The sequence below is a fragment of the Nannospalax galili genome, unplaced genomic scaffold (assembly GCF_000622305.1).
Source record: "Nannospalax galili isolate Female #2095 unplaced genomic scaffold, S.galili_v1.0 scaffold3006, whole genome shotgun sequence".
NCBI classification, from domain to species: Eukaryota; Metazoa; Chordata; class Mammalia; order Rodentia; family Spalacidae; genus Nannospalax; species Nannospalax galili.
In genome coordinates, this window is record NW_008354408.1 from 72,546 (window position 1) to 87,303 (window position 14,758).

The following is a 14,758-nucleotide window of genomic DNA, read 5'->3' on the forward strand; positions in this document are numbered from 1 at the left end:
ATACATACATGAAGGCAAAACATTCATACACATAAAACAAAAATATACTTTAAAAATTTAAAAACAAAGTGTTATACTGCAGAAATTACTTTTAGAAGAAAGCTACTATCTATTAAAAATATGAGTTCTGGGACTGCTCTTCCACAGGACCCAGAATTAAATTCTCAACACCCTTGTCAAGCAGCTTACAGTTGCTCCAGTACTGCAGGGAGATCCAACACATCTGATCTTCACAGGCACTTACTGCATTCACAGGTATATACTCCCACAGAGAGACACACATACATATAATTTTTTTTTTTTAAGATCCATCCTCTATAGTTCAGTTTCTGGAATGTTTTTTTCATATTGATCCAACCAGCATAGGTTAGTAGTCAATTGGATTTAAAATGGATGAAATTTTTTGAAAGATTTTTATTTATTTATTTATTTATTTATTAAATTGTGTGTATGTGTATGAGAGAGGAGAGAGAGAGAGAGAGAGCATGAGTGTGTGTGTGTGTGTACGCGTATATGTGTGTGCAGGTACCTGCAGAAGCCAGAAGTGTACAGAGTTGTGAGTCACCCAATATGGGTGCTGGGAACCAAATTTGGGTCCTGTGAAAGAATAATATGTGCTCTTTATGGCTAAGCCATCTCTCAAGCTCCAAAATGGATGGAATTTTAAAGGAGCTAAAATGAACCCTAGATTCCAACTACCTAAGTAAATTTTTCCAAAGGATCTCACAGAGATCCACCTGCCTCTGGTGAGTGTTGGGATTAAAGGTAACTGCCACCATACCCTGCCCCCAAAGGATTTTTTTTGAAAAATAGTTATTATATGGAGTGGATATATCTTTCTGCCTTAAGTACCTCTATGATTTCAAGTAAGGTTCTATAAATATTTGTCTTTGATCATCTTTTAAATGTTTTAGACTTGATTGATGGGGTATATAAGCACATGTGTCCATGTGTATGCAAGTGTGCCCACCCACATGCATGAATGTGCACAGGGGCCAGAAAAGGAATTCAGATGTCCTCCTCTTTCTTCACTATATTCTCTCAAGACAGGGCCTCTCACCTAACCTGTAGCCCACCATTTTTCAGCCTGACTGGCAGCCAGGAAACTAATAATCATCCTGTTTAAACCCCCTTCCCACCCATTGTACCTCATTCTCACCCCAGTACTGAGATTGTATGTACTTGTAACCATACTCAGCTGTTTACATGGGTGCTTAGAATCTGAATTTAAGTTCTCATGATTGTTTTTCCCACTGAGTATCCTCCAGCCCTAGGCTACATTTAAAAGTCTCTTGGTCTGGAAGGTAATTTCTGAGGTGTGTAGGGTGGATATCTATATGATAATTTAAAGTAGTGAGTCCTGTCATAGTACATATAACAGCTAGCCACTTTGAATAGAGACTTGGTAAATGATGTGACAACTATAACTTTGGAGGTTAATTAAATTGATTGCTTATTTGCTAGCATTGGGGTGGGTGAGGTGAGTTCTGTAAAGAAGAGTGCGCTCACAGGTGAGAATACTCAGAGGTAAAAGTGCTTTCCACATCAGCTTGGCAACCTAAATTTTATCAGTAGAACCCACAATAAAGGGGGAACCAATGCTACAAAATTGACCTCTGACCTGGGCATATATGCTTATACATTATTCACATATATACAACAGTGTATGTTTTTTAAAAAATTATATATATGGGTATGTACCCTTGGAGGCCAAAGGCATCAGATCCCTCTGGAGCTGAAGTCACAGCCAGTTGTAAGCTGCCCAATTTGGGTGCTGGGAACTGAACTCAGATCCTCTGCAAAACATGCTCTAAACAGCTCAGCCATCTCTCCAGCCCACAGTAGTAAGTTTTTTGTTGTTGTTTTTGTTTTGTTTTTTTGGTCTTTTTGAGACAGGGTCTCCCTATAGCCCCAGCTGGCCTGGAACTCACTATGTAGACCAGGCTGGCCTCAAACTCACAGAGATCCTCCTGCCTCTGCCTCCTGAGTGCTGGGATTAAAGGTGTGCGCCACCACGCCCAGCTAGTAGTAAGTTTTTAAGCTTTCATTTACATAATAATGGAAAATGTTATTAAGTGATGGAGTTAATATCACTAATTCATGAGCAGTAAAACAGTTTAGTTGTTAGTAAGACAGCTTATCCATCTCCATGTACATCCTGTTGTGTCTGTGTATTTAAAAAGGTTAGCTTTTTATTAATAGTTTTTAAATTTTTTTAGATTTATTTTTATTTATTTGAATATGTGCGTGTCAGTGTGAATGTATGCCACATGTGTACGTGCCTGCAGAGGCCAAAAGAGGACCATTCCCTGGAGTTGGAGTTATAGGCGGTTGTGAGCCACCCAACATGGGTGCTGGAAATAGATTTTAGGCCCTCTAGAAGAGCAGAATGACTCTTAGCCTCTGACTCGCCTCTCCAGCTCCTTCTATTCATCCCCCCCCCCTTTTTTTTTTTTTTTTTTTTGGTCTTTTTGAGACAGGATCTTCTTGTAGCCCCAACTGGCTTGGAACTTGCTTTGTCAACCAGGCTGGCCTTGAACTCAGAGATCTGCCTCCACCATGCCCGGCTCCTATTCATCCTTTTTAAGAAGAGGATCTAGCCAGAAAATTGAGGTTCCCCCCACTCCCTGTGGAATTACAGATTAAACCCAGTACCTCACACATGCTAAGCAAGCACTCTGCTATATATCACTGAGCTTGTATCTCCAGCTCAATAAAATAATTCTTTCATTATTATGAAATGTTGCTGAAAAAATGGGTAAGGTGAAAGAAATTAAACCTAATTTTAAAATATAGTTTTGTGGTAAATTTTAATTTGTGGATACTTTATGACTGCCATGTACAGAGTACAGTATGTGTAAGTTTCACCATCTGTGATAACTTGATAACTTTCTTCCTCTTATTTTCTGCCATCAGGAGAAAGCAGTTCAACAGTTTCTACAGAAGATTTAAAAGAATGTCTGAAAAAACAATTAGAGTTCTGTTTCTCACGGTACAGAATCTTTATTTAACTGATACTCTCCTTTTTTTGTTTGGTTAGTAGATACGGATAGAATGAAGGAATGATGATTATCATTTCCATTCAGTCATGTATTTCAGTATCATTATCATGTGTCTGTGTGTCCGTGTGTGTATTTGGTTTGTTGGCCTGGAACTTGCTGTGTAGATCAGGCTGGCCTAGATCTCATAAAGATCCACCTGCCTCAGCCTCCATGATAAAGCTTTTGAAGAGATAGTATTTCATGACAGAGATCTTCAATGAAACTCACATTCTGGCTGGTAAACACAAAGTAAACATAATAAATACACAGTTTTAGTATGTTTGGTGGTGGTTACCATGGAAAAAAAATTTAAATAGCAGCATAGGCAAGAGAAAGGAGTATCCAGAGTATAGTTTTAAACAGTATGATTAGTCAGGTTTCTTGGAGAGGAAGATTTTAAACACAAATTTTGGGCTGTGTTTAGATAATCTGTTTTAAAGACTATTTGACTTGGGGCTGGAGAGGTGACTCAGTGGTTAAGAGCACTGATTGCTCTTACAGAGGACCTGGGTTTGATTCCAAGCACCCACATAGTGTCTAACAACCATCCGTAACTGCATTCTCAGGAGATCCAATGGCCTCTTCTGACTTCTGTGGTCATTGTACGACACATATGCACTTATATACTTGGAGACAATACACTCATACATGTGAAAAAATAATAAAAAAAGTTTTAAAAGACTATTTGACTTGAGAGACTGGAAAGATGGCTCAGCTAACAACTGTCCATAACTCCAGGCCCAGGGGATCGGATGTCTCTTCTGACCTCAATGGGCATTGCGTGACAGGGCTGTACCTACTCTACATGCTGGTATAACTCTCATACATATGAAAAATAGAACAAAATATTTTTTTAAAAAAGATTGATGGCTGGGCATGGTGGCGCCTGGTCTACATAGTGAGTTCCAGGACAGCTGCGGCTTCAGGAAGACCCTGTCTCAAAAAGACAAAAAAAAAAAAAAAAAAAAAGATTATTTGACTTGAATAAAAAGACAAGAATTTGACCTGGTAATTCATTGTCCATAATTCAAGCATTGAGCTAACTGTGGCAGGAGGATCAGATGTTCAGTGTCATCCTGGGCTGCATGGCAAGTTCCAGGCCAACTTGGACCATAAAACAATAGTAACAAAAGACAAGTCAGGTTTGGTGATGCCTACACTCAGGAGGCAGAGGCAAATTGATCTCTTATGAGTTAAAGGTCAGCCTAGACTACATTGGGGGTTCTAGGCTACCCTGGGCTACATAGTAAGAGCCTGTCTCAAAAAACGGGGGAACATTGAACAACATAGGTGCATTTACGTAAATGCACGAAAAACACAATACACATAAAAAATTTTAAGTGAAAAGTAAAATATTTTAAGCAAGATTTTTACTTGTAACAGAAATGTCTTTCTAAAATATAACAAGTAATTTTCATCTTAAATTTAAATATATTTTAAGTTACAAGAATCAAACATGGTTATTCAAAAATATAAATGGGTTGGAAAATGGCTCACCAGTTGCAAGTACTGGCTGCTCTTGTAGAACACCTGGGTTCAATTCAGAAGTACACAAAACCCTCTTCTGGCCTCAGTGGGCATTGCACACACAAATGCACTTAAGTACATGTAGGAATAACACTCATACATATTAAATAAATAAAATAAACATTTATAAATTTGAAATATTCCAGGTTACAGTTTATGGTTAAACTACCATTTTTTCCACTTGCATATTCTAGTATTTGGTGATAAAAGTGTTTATGAGATGGCACTGCACTATATGTAATATTAAACTTCCAGGTCAATATAATTCCAGAAAGTTCCTTATCCGAACTATTGGGCCAGATATATTTGGGGATTCAAAAACTTTCTGAAAGTAGCCAGGCATGGTGGTGCATGCCTTTAATCCCAGCACTTGGGAGGCAGAGGCAGGCGGATCTCTGTGAGTTCAAGGCCAGCCTGGTCAACATAGTGAGTTCCAGGACAGCTGGGGCTACAGAGGAGACCCTGTCTCAAAAAGACCCCCCACACACACAAAAAAAATTCCAAATGTATTAATTGTGTAATGTTGTTTTAAGTTGAGTAGTTATAACAGTTGAACTTTCCATAGTTTATTATTTCTACTACTTTTTCTACACAGTGATAAACATGAATGGACTACATTTTTTTTCTTTAGGTGCTTTTTAAGTATTTTTATATTGCTTCTGTTTATTCCTTTCAGAGAAAATTTATCGAAGGATCTTTACTTGATATCACAAATGGATAGTGATCAGTTTGTCCCAATATGGACAGTTGCCAACATGGAAGAAATAAAAAAGTTGACCACAGATCCAGATCTAATTCTTGAAGTACTAAGATGTATGTAAATAATGGCTTTTGCCTTAGTTTTTAATTAAAACTGTTTATATTTACTTTAAATATCTGAATATCCAAGTAATTGTTTTAATTGATGCTTTAAGCTTTTCTTTTTAATTTTGTTCTAGCAATTTCTTTCTTTTCTCTGGCTGACTGGTGTGTGTGTGTGTGTGTGTGTGTGTGTGTGTGTGTACACTTCCATTTTTCATCTTCAAGTTCACAAAGCAAGTTATAAGCTATTAAACTTTGTGTTATAGGATATTAAAAACTTATTGAAAGAATGTCATCTTCATACCCTTTAAAGCCATCTATTTCCAACTTTTGCATGCACATATGAACATTTTATATCTCAGCTCAATACACATTTAATTAATAGTAATGTTTACAGTAACTTGATTTGTTTCATCTTGATTTTACTGCCTGCTAATGAGGTGTGACATATAATTTGACAAACACCCTAAAGTTTGATAAAGAATTTCTCCTCCATCCCTCTCTTGTCCTGTTTTCTCTTCTACCCCCAATAGGGTTGTGTAGATGGTGTTGACCTCTTGGTTTCAATCTCCCAAGTGCTGAAATTTATAGATAAACACCACTATGACCAGAAAGAGACACAGTCTCATGTAGCCCACTTTGGTCTCAAAACTCACTGTGTACTGAAGGATGACCTGGAACGCTTTATCTTCCATCTCCAACTGCTGGTGGTTTGTTTGTTTTTTTGGTGTTTTTTTTTTTTTTTTTTTTGGTCTTTTGAGATGGTGTCTGTCTGTATCCCCAACTGACCTGGAACTTGCTGTGTAGGCTAGGCTGACCTTGAGCTCACAGATCTGCCTGCCTTGGCCTCCTGAGTGCTGGGATTAAAGGTCTGTGCTACCAGGCCGACAATCCTTTTTGAGACAGTGTCTGAATATAAAGTTCAGGCTGGTCTTGAACTTGAAGTAATCCTCCGGCTCCCAAGTTTTGAAATTATAGGCATGTGTCATCAAATCTAGCTAAGAATTTGTCTTGTGTTTGAGTCTATAGGAATTTTTTTATGGTTGTGCCCTTTTGTCCTTGAAAATGTGTTCCTCATGTATGCCAAAGATCCAAGGTCAATGCTGGATGTCTTCTCAAATGCTTGCCACCCTGTCTTTTTTTTTTTTTTTTTTTTTTTTTGAGGCAAGGTCTCCCTGTAGCCCCAGCTGACCTGGAACTCGCTATATAGGCCAGGCTAGGCTGGCTTTGAACTCACAGAGATCCCCCTGCCTCTGCCTCCCCCTCCCCTGTGCTGGGACTAAAGGTATGCAGCACCATACTAGATATCCACCTTATCTTTTGAGTTAGAGTCTCATTGAACCTTGAGACTCATTAACATTAATTGTTTTGTATTATCCTTTAGTGGCTTTGAAAGCTCCTTGTTTTTTATAGACAGCAGTAGATACTTTAGCCCTTGAAGAACAACTTTAATACTAAAGTAATTTTGCCATTTTACTGGTAGGCTTCATGTGTCATCATTCCATTGGAATTGTTTATTCCATTTGTATTAATTTTTGTCACAAAACTAATTTATGATGGGCTGGTAATGTGCCTTAGTAGGTAGAGAGAGGCACTTTCATACAGGCCTGACAACTTGAGTTTGATCCCAGGATCACATAGAGTGGCAGGAGAGAACTGAATCTGAGAGTTGTCCTCTGTCCTGTACATGTACCCTACAGCATGCACATTTCAGCACTTAAATGCACACACACGAAGGAATAAAATTTCAAAAACTAAGTGATGGAGAAGCTTCTGGTTATTTAATCTACTTTTAGCCACATATTCTGTTTTCATAGTTTATCCTTGGTGGCCTAATACTCGTACCTAACTACCTGATGAGTTGAGTCTTCATCACCTTTATGGTCCAGCTAACGGTGCCAGTACCTACTTCCTTCTATCCTTGAACTTCTTTCAACAAGAGAAAATTACCTGTAACTTTAACATGTATGGAGACCACTGTGTCTTGCAGTCCCACACTGGTGTTTGTGTTTTGTTAATATTTCTTTTTTTAAAAATGCTTTATTTATTATTTTTATTTTATGTGTATGTATATATTGCCTGCATGTAGATAAGTGCACCCGTGTCATGCGATGCCTGCAGAGGACAGAAGGGGCTGTCGAATCCCCTGGAACTGGAGTTACGGACAGTTGTTAGCTGCCATGTGGGTGCTGGGATTTGAACGTGGGTCTTCTGCAAGAACAACTACTGTTCTTAACCGCTGAGCCATCTCGCCAGCCCCTTGTTAATATTTCTCAATGTCTTTTACTTTAATAAAGCAAAGTTGTAATTTATCAAGAAAATGTTTTTTTTGTTTTGGGGGGTTTCTTTCGGTATTTTTTGAGACAGTCTCCCTGTTTGCCCAAGCTCGCCTGGAACTTGCTATGTATACCAGGCTAGCAAAAGTCTGCCTGCCTCTTCCTCCCTAGTGCTGGGATTAAAGGCGTGCAAGAAAATGTTTTAATGCAGATTTAAACACATATATATAGAAACAGCACACTTGATAGCCTCTCTTGTGAATGGGTTTTGTTAACTACTTGACTGAATAAAGGTAGATCTTTTGAGATTGAGCCTAGAGGTGGGTACATGCCAAATAAGTGCTCTACACTAAGCTATTTCCCCAGCCCTCTCAAATCTTCAGTTTAAAAGATATTTTAAATTTATTTTTATTCTATGTATATGAGTGTTTTACCTGCATGTATGTAAATGCACTTATGTTGCACTGCCCATCGAGGCCAGAAGAGGGCATTGTATCCCTTGGAACTGGAGTTATGGACAGTTGTTAGCTGCCATGTGAGTGTTGGAACTGAACCTCTGCGAGAGCAACCAGTACTCCTATCCGTGGAGCCATCTCTCCAGCCCCAAATCTTCACTTTATATGAAATGGGTTCAAAATGTTTAAAAGTTATGTATAGCAAGTGCAATAATAGACTTTATATGAGGGAGTAGAGGATTTCCATTTTCTGTAACCATTTATGAGGTGTCCTAATTGGTTTATATGGACATCATTTCTTTAAATCATCCCCTTTTAATTTATAAAGAAAATTGGCAGAGACAAAATGGAACTATGGAACTCCTTAACTTCTTTGGTTGAGAAGTTAAGGTATCAGTGTTGATACCAGATCTTTGCCCCTGGCTGCTTTTTAAACTTTCTGTACCTGTTCACAGTCAGCTGTGTATACAGTTAGGATCTACAAGATGCCTTTTAGGTCTTTGTAGTGGTATATAAAAGCAAATGTAGCTGTGTGTGGTTGTGCATGCCTTAATCCCAGTGCTCCGGGGAGGCAGAGACAGGTGGTGGTCTCTGTGAGTTCAAGGCCAGCCTGTTTACATAGTAGTGTTCCAGGCCAGCTGGCGCTACAGGGAGACCCTGTCTCAAAAAGACAAAAAAAAAGAAAAGCAAGTGTATCGGAGTGAGTCCTAGGTTCCATCTTCACCATTGGGAAAAAGAAGGGGGAAAATAGATGCCGAAGACACAATTATGAATGCTTCTCCTTCTCTTCAGTCTTCTTTTCAGCACACTGCATTATAAACTAGGTGCACTGAATATTGAGTGAATAACATTTAATAATGTTCTTTGTATCTAAACCTCAAGTTTTGGGGGGAGGGACATTTTACCTGAGCCTATGATAATTTAGTGGGTAAGAAATTGAAATGAATAATTTTTAAAAATATTTTTATTTTCATTTTATGTGTATGTATGTATTGCATGTGTGTAGGTAAACGCACCCATGTCATGCAATGCCCGCAGAGGACAGAAGAGGCTGTTGGATCCCATGGAACTTGAGTTACGGACAGTTGTTAGCTGCCATGTGGGTGCTGGGATTCGAACCCGGGTCTTCTGCAAGAACAACCACTGTCTTAACCACTGAGCCATCTCTCTAGTCCCTGAAGTGAATAATTTTTAATGGTATCATTAATATCACTCCTGTTGCTTTCAAGTAAAACATCTCCTTTTTAAAATTTCAGCTTCTCCTATGGTACAAGTCGATGAGAATGGTGAGAAGGTGAGACCAAGTCATAAGCGTTGTATTGTAATTCTCAGAGAAATTCCTGAAACAACACCAGTAGAGGTAAATCATTAATCATTATTAAAGCTAAATTCCTGTTTAGAGGAGGTAGGCAAAGTATAAGTCATCAATTACTGTCAGTTTGTTAATTCTGAAGAATTAGAATAGTATAAAGGACGAAAAGGTATGTTCTTAGAAGGGTGCTCTAAATATATATTCTATGTTGTTTGAAGGGTGAACTAAGTGTTGCAGTGATACTAATTCTCAATTTACTGATTTGACTAAATGGCAGTTACATGCAAAGATTCATCTGTGACAGTGGGTGAAAAAGGAAGTTTTGAATAAGAATTAATTAGCTAAGACCAACCTTACTGAATAGCAAAGTATAAAACAAAACTACATTCATAAAAATGGTACAAGTTCAGAAATAATGTTTGGATCAGAGAATATATTACAGAAATAGACCCTTTTATATAATATAAAATGACATCTTTTTGCCCAGTGTCATTCAGTGTTAAATCTCTGGAATGGGGGTTGTAGAGATGACTCTGGCTAAGAGCACTGACTGCTGATGCAGAGGACCCAGGTTTGGTTCCCAGCACCCACATGGCAGTTTCACAGCCATGTTTAATTCCATTCTAGAGGCTCTGTCACCGTCTTCTACTTCTGGGGGCACTGAATGCACATGGTATACTTAAGTACATTCAGGTAAAACACTCATACACCGAAAAAATAAATTTTGGAGTGGTCCCTCTGTAGCCCACCTGACCTGGAACTTGCTGTGTAGACCAGGATGACGTCAATCTCATGAAAAGCCACCAACCTCTGCCTTCCAAGTGCTAAGATTAAAGGCCCAGGCCCTACCAATAAATAGGGTTTTTTTTGTTCTTTTTGAGACAGAGTCTCCCTATAGCCTCAGCTGGTCTGGAACTCGCTTTGTAGACCAGGCAGGCCTTAAACCCTTGAACTCACAGAGATCTTCCTGCCTCTGCCTCCAGGGAGCGCTGGGACTAAAGGCACGTGTTCCCACACCCAGCATAAATAAAAAATTTTTTGAAATCTCTGGAATGATGATTTTTCTAAACTTACAAGCAGTGAAGAGAGTGAAGTAAAGAGAATTTCTCATAGGATCTTTGAAATTTTCAGAATGGGAAGAATATTTGCAGTATTAAAAAGCAATGCAGCTGGGTATGGTAGAACAGAGTGCAAACCTGCTTCTACTCCTCAGCACTTAGGAGACTGAGGATTGGAAGACTGTAAGTTAGAAGCAAGTCTGGTTTTTCTGGCAAGACACTTTCTCAAAAAGAAAGGAAGTAAAGGAGAGATAAGGTCTTACTGTGTAGCCTTGGATAGCCTGAAACTCAGATCTGTCTGCCTCTCCTTCTAGAGTGATATTAAAGGCATGCAACACCAAACAGTAATGAGTAGGTCATAGGGCATAATAAGAATTATGTAAATGCCCATACACATAAATAATAGGGGCTGGAGAGATGGCTCAGCAATTAAGAGCACTGACTGCTCTTGCAGAGGACCGGGGTTTGATTCCCAGCACCCACATGGTGGCTATGAACTGTCCTTAACTCCAGTACCAGGGAAAGCAAGTCCTCTCTTCTGACCTCCAAGGCATTATATGACATGGGTGCTCTCACATACATGCAGGCAATATACTCATACACATAAAATAAAAATAAAAAACATTTTAAAAAATTATGTATTAATATAAGAACTTAATGTATAAAATATCCATTTTTGCATTATAATTCTTTTTTTTTTTTTTAAAGAAGCATTTCATTACAGCTTTAACATATTCATTAACAGTTTCCAGAGCAAAGATACATCTCTTTCAAAAGTGGCTATAAAATTTTTCGGTTCACTGTTGAATTAATACAGTTATACAATATTGAACTTAGTATAAGCCCTGTAAGACATAAAATTGAATGAGTTTTTAACCTTTAAAAAAGATCTCCATTTCATTTTAGAATGTAGTTTCTTACAGAAGGACTCACTGTTTTTGCTAATACCACTGAGATGTTGGCACAATGTGTGTCTGTATGTATCTGATTATTACTAGTCGTAATTGGTTGCACTCGGATCCTTGGCACCTGTATATGTCTATAAAGTCATCGGTAGATTTCAGTGGTAATGTTTATCACCTCTACTAATTAACATGATGTAAATTTTTATGCTTCCTCCTCAAATGTAATTCGTTTATTAATTTGTTGATTTGTTTTGTTTGTATGTGTATATATCACACAGAACATCCCGAACCTTCTTATTCAACTATACACCTACTTCCCAGATAGCACCCTCCCATACCCTCCCTCCCCCCACTAGAGCCCTTATACTCTGATATCCCTGCTACTGTCTGCTGTGTTGTCGACACCCCCAGCCATTCCCCACTACTTGCCCTTCTGGTGAATCTAGTCAGCCTGTCTAGAGGTCTTTGTTTTAGGAGGGTCAGCTGTTCCTCATCTAGCAGCAATCAGTTGTCAATATTCCTTTAGGTAAGATTGGGGTCTTCTGTTCATTTTCCCAGTTCTATGCTGGGTTACTATCTGGGAGTCCCTTTGGCCACCCGGGCCGACAACTCAAAAGAAGGTATCTCCTATCTGGCATTGTTGCTTGTTATGTAGCCTTTTGCTATACATATGGACTTTTACAAAAATTATATTGGCCCCTTTAATCTTTGGTTATACGTTCCTTTTAGGTGTTTAAGGCCGTACAGTTGGCCAAGATAAACCAATTTATTTTTTACTTTTAAGGCCGTTTGAGGATCTGTTTGTTCCTCAGGGGTCACATGAGCTTGGGAGGAGCCCCTGGCTCCTTTTACCAGTTCTGCCTATGTGAAGATAAATCAAAGGTCCTGCTCGACCATGGCTGGCTTCATTTGGAAGCATGGAGGAAATGTTTCCTCTGTGTTGACCCTCCTCTTTGTAGACTGGACACTGGTTCAAGTCCATCTCGTGGGGGTCTCCTCGGCCTCCTGATCAAGAGGACAGGTGACCCACCACAATTTTGAGAGATGCACATAGTCCCCTGGAACTAGTCGACCTAGGAGGGCAAGGAGCAAAACCTGTCCTTTATGGCCCTTTAACAAAATTAGTATAGGCCTCAAAGTATGTCTGTTAAACATCCAAGAAGGTTAGTTCCACCAGTCTGGTACTTTTAATTACTATGTGCCATGTAGATAAATGTTGGGCAAATGCCAGTTGTTCTCAGATAAACCTTGCCTAGACATATATTTCTTGATCTGGTACGTATAATTTGTCAGTAGGTTGTTGGACTAATATGGTTCCCTCTGGTTTTTAAAACTAGCTAGGCATTATTTATCTCTTGTATCGTCTCACCCCTCTATCATGGTTTTCCCACTTAAGGTGCCCCCACGTCCCTCCCCCTTCTTCCTTACTAATACCCTTGCTCCTATGATCCTACCTCTGTTGAACTGCTTCTTTCTTCTTATAACCCAGCTTTTATCCGTATCACCCTTATTAATGCCTGTTTCCTACTGTTCTTCTCTTTCAGATTCTTGCTTTTCCTTTACCTCCCTGGTTCCTTTCCATTATCCTGGTTCCTGTAGTTATGTCTGGATACATACTTATCAGGGTTTGGTTCTAGGATCCACATATGAGGGAAAACATATGTTGATTTTTTTTTTTTTTTCTGAGTCTGTGTTACTTCACTTTGTATAACAGTTTCCAGTTCCATCCATTTACCTGCAAATTTCATGATTTCATCTTTCTTTACTGCTGGGTAAAACTCCATCGTATAAATGAACCACATTTTCATTATCCACTCATCAATTGAGGGACCCTTAAGTTGCTTCCATCTCTTAGCTGTTGCGAAAAGAGCAGCAACAAACATGGATGTACAAGTAAGTGTCTCTGCAATAGGACGAGTTCTTTGGGTATATGCCAAGGAGTGGTATAACTGGGTCAAATGGTAGGTTCATTTGTAGTTTTTTAAGAGTTCTCCACACTGCTTTCCATAGGGGTTGAACAAGTTTGCAGCCCACCAGCAGTGGATGAGTGTTCCCCTTTCCCCACATCCTCTCCAACATTTGGTATCATTTGTTCTCTTGATCTTAGCCAGTCTGACTGGGGTAAGATGAAATCTTAAAGTGGTTTCAGTTTGCATTTCGCTAATTGTTAGTGATGTTGAACATCTTTTAAGATGCTTCTTAGCCATCTTTACTTCTTTTGAGAACTCTCTGTTCAGCTCCTTAGCCCATCTTTTAATTGGGTTGCTTCTTGTCTTGATTCTCTGTTTTTTGAGTTCGTTACATATTCTGGATATTAAACCTCTGTCAGATGTGTTGCTGGTGAAGATTTTCTCCCATTCTGTGGGTTTTCTGTTCGCTTCCCTGGTTGCCTCCTTTGATGTACAGAAGCTGTTTAGTTTAATGAGGTCCCATTTGTTGATTCTTGCCCTTGTTTCCTGAGCAATTGATGTCCAATTTAGAAAATCCTTTCCTACACCTATATGGTGTAGGTTTTTCCCAATGTTTTCTTCTGACAGTTTCAGAGTTTCAGGCTCTACATTGAGGTCCTTGATCCATTTGGAATTGACTTTTGTGCAAGGTGAAAGTCCCGATCTAGTTTCATTCTTCTACAGGTAGAGATCCAGTTTCACCAGCACCATTTGTTAAAGATGCTTCCCCCAGTGAATGTTTTTGGCCCCTTTGTCAAACATCATTCACACTTTCAGGTGGCTGAAATTGTTTGTATATTTAGGTTTGGGTTTTCAAGGGTGTTCCATTGATCTATGTGTCTATTTTTGTGCCAGAACTATGCTGTTTTTATGACTATAACTCTGTAGTATACTTTGAGATCTGGTACAGTAATCACCCCAGCATTGCTCTTTGTGCTCCTGTTCTTTGGCTATCTGGAATCTTTTGTGCTTCCATATGAATGTAAGGATTTTTTTTTCTAATTATGTGAGGTATTTCATGGGGATTTTTTTATTGGGATTACATGTGGCTTTTGGTAGGATGGTCATTTTCACAATATTAATTCTTCTGGTCCGTGAGCATGGGTGGTCCTTCTATCTTTTGACGTCTTCCTCAATCTTTTTAAAGATTTAAAATTTTCATTGTAGAGCTCTTTAATGTCTTGGTCAGGTTTAATCCGAGATTTTTTTTTTTTTATTTTTTTTTATTTTTTTTTGCAGCTATTGTGAAGGGGAGTGTTTCCACGTGGTCTTTTTCTGATTTTTTGTTATTGGTATATACAAAGGTTACAGACTTTTGTAGGTTAATTTTGTAACCTGCCACTTTACTGAACCTGTTAATAATTTCTAGGAGTTTTCTGGTGGAATTTTTGGCATCTCTTCTATATAATATAATATCATCTGCAAGAATGATAA

General features: G+C 38.7%; 1 protein-coding gene across 5 annotated transcripts in view; it reads left to right on the forward strand.

Annotated features, from left to right (window-relative positions):
• The window catches only part of Larp4 (La ribonucleoprotein domain family member 4), a 63,338-nt gene that overhangs the window by 19,703 nt on the left and 28,877 nt on the right, over window positions 1-14,758 (forward strand). For all 5 annotated transcript variants that reach the window (XM_008851625.3, XM_029555264.1, XM_017802826.2 and 2 more), the window contains exons 4-6: window positions 2,917-2,992; window positions 5,245-5,381; window positions 9,357-9,460. In XM_008851625.3, coding sequence (XP_008849847.1) covers window positions 2,917-2,992; window positions 5,245-5,381; window positions 9,357-9,460 — 317 coding nt within the window. The remainder of the gene's footprint in view (window positions 1-2,916; window positions 2,993-5,244; window positions 5,382-9,356; window positions 9,461-14,758) is intronic.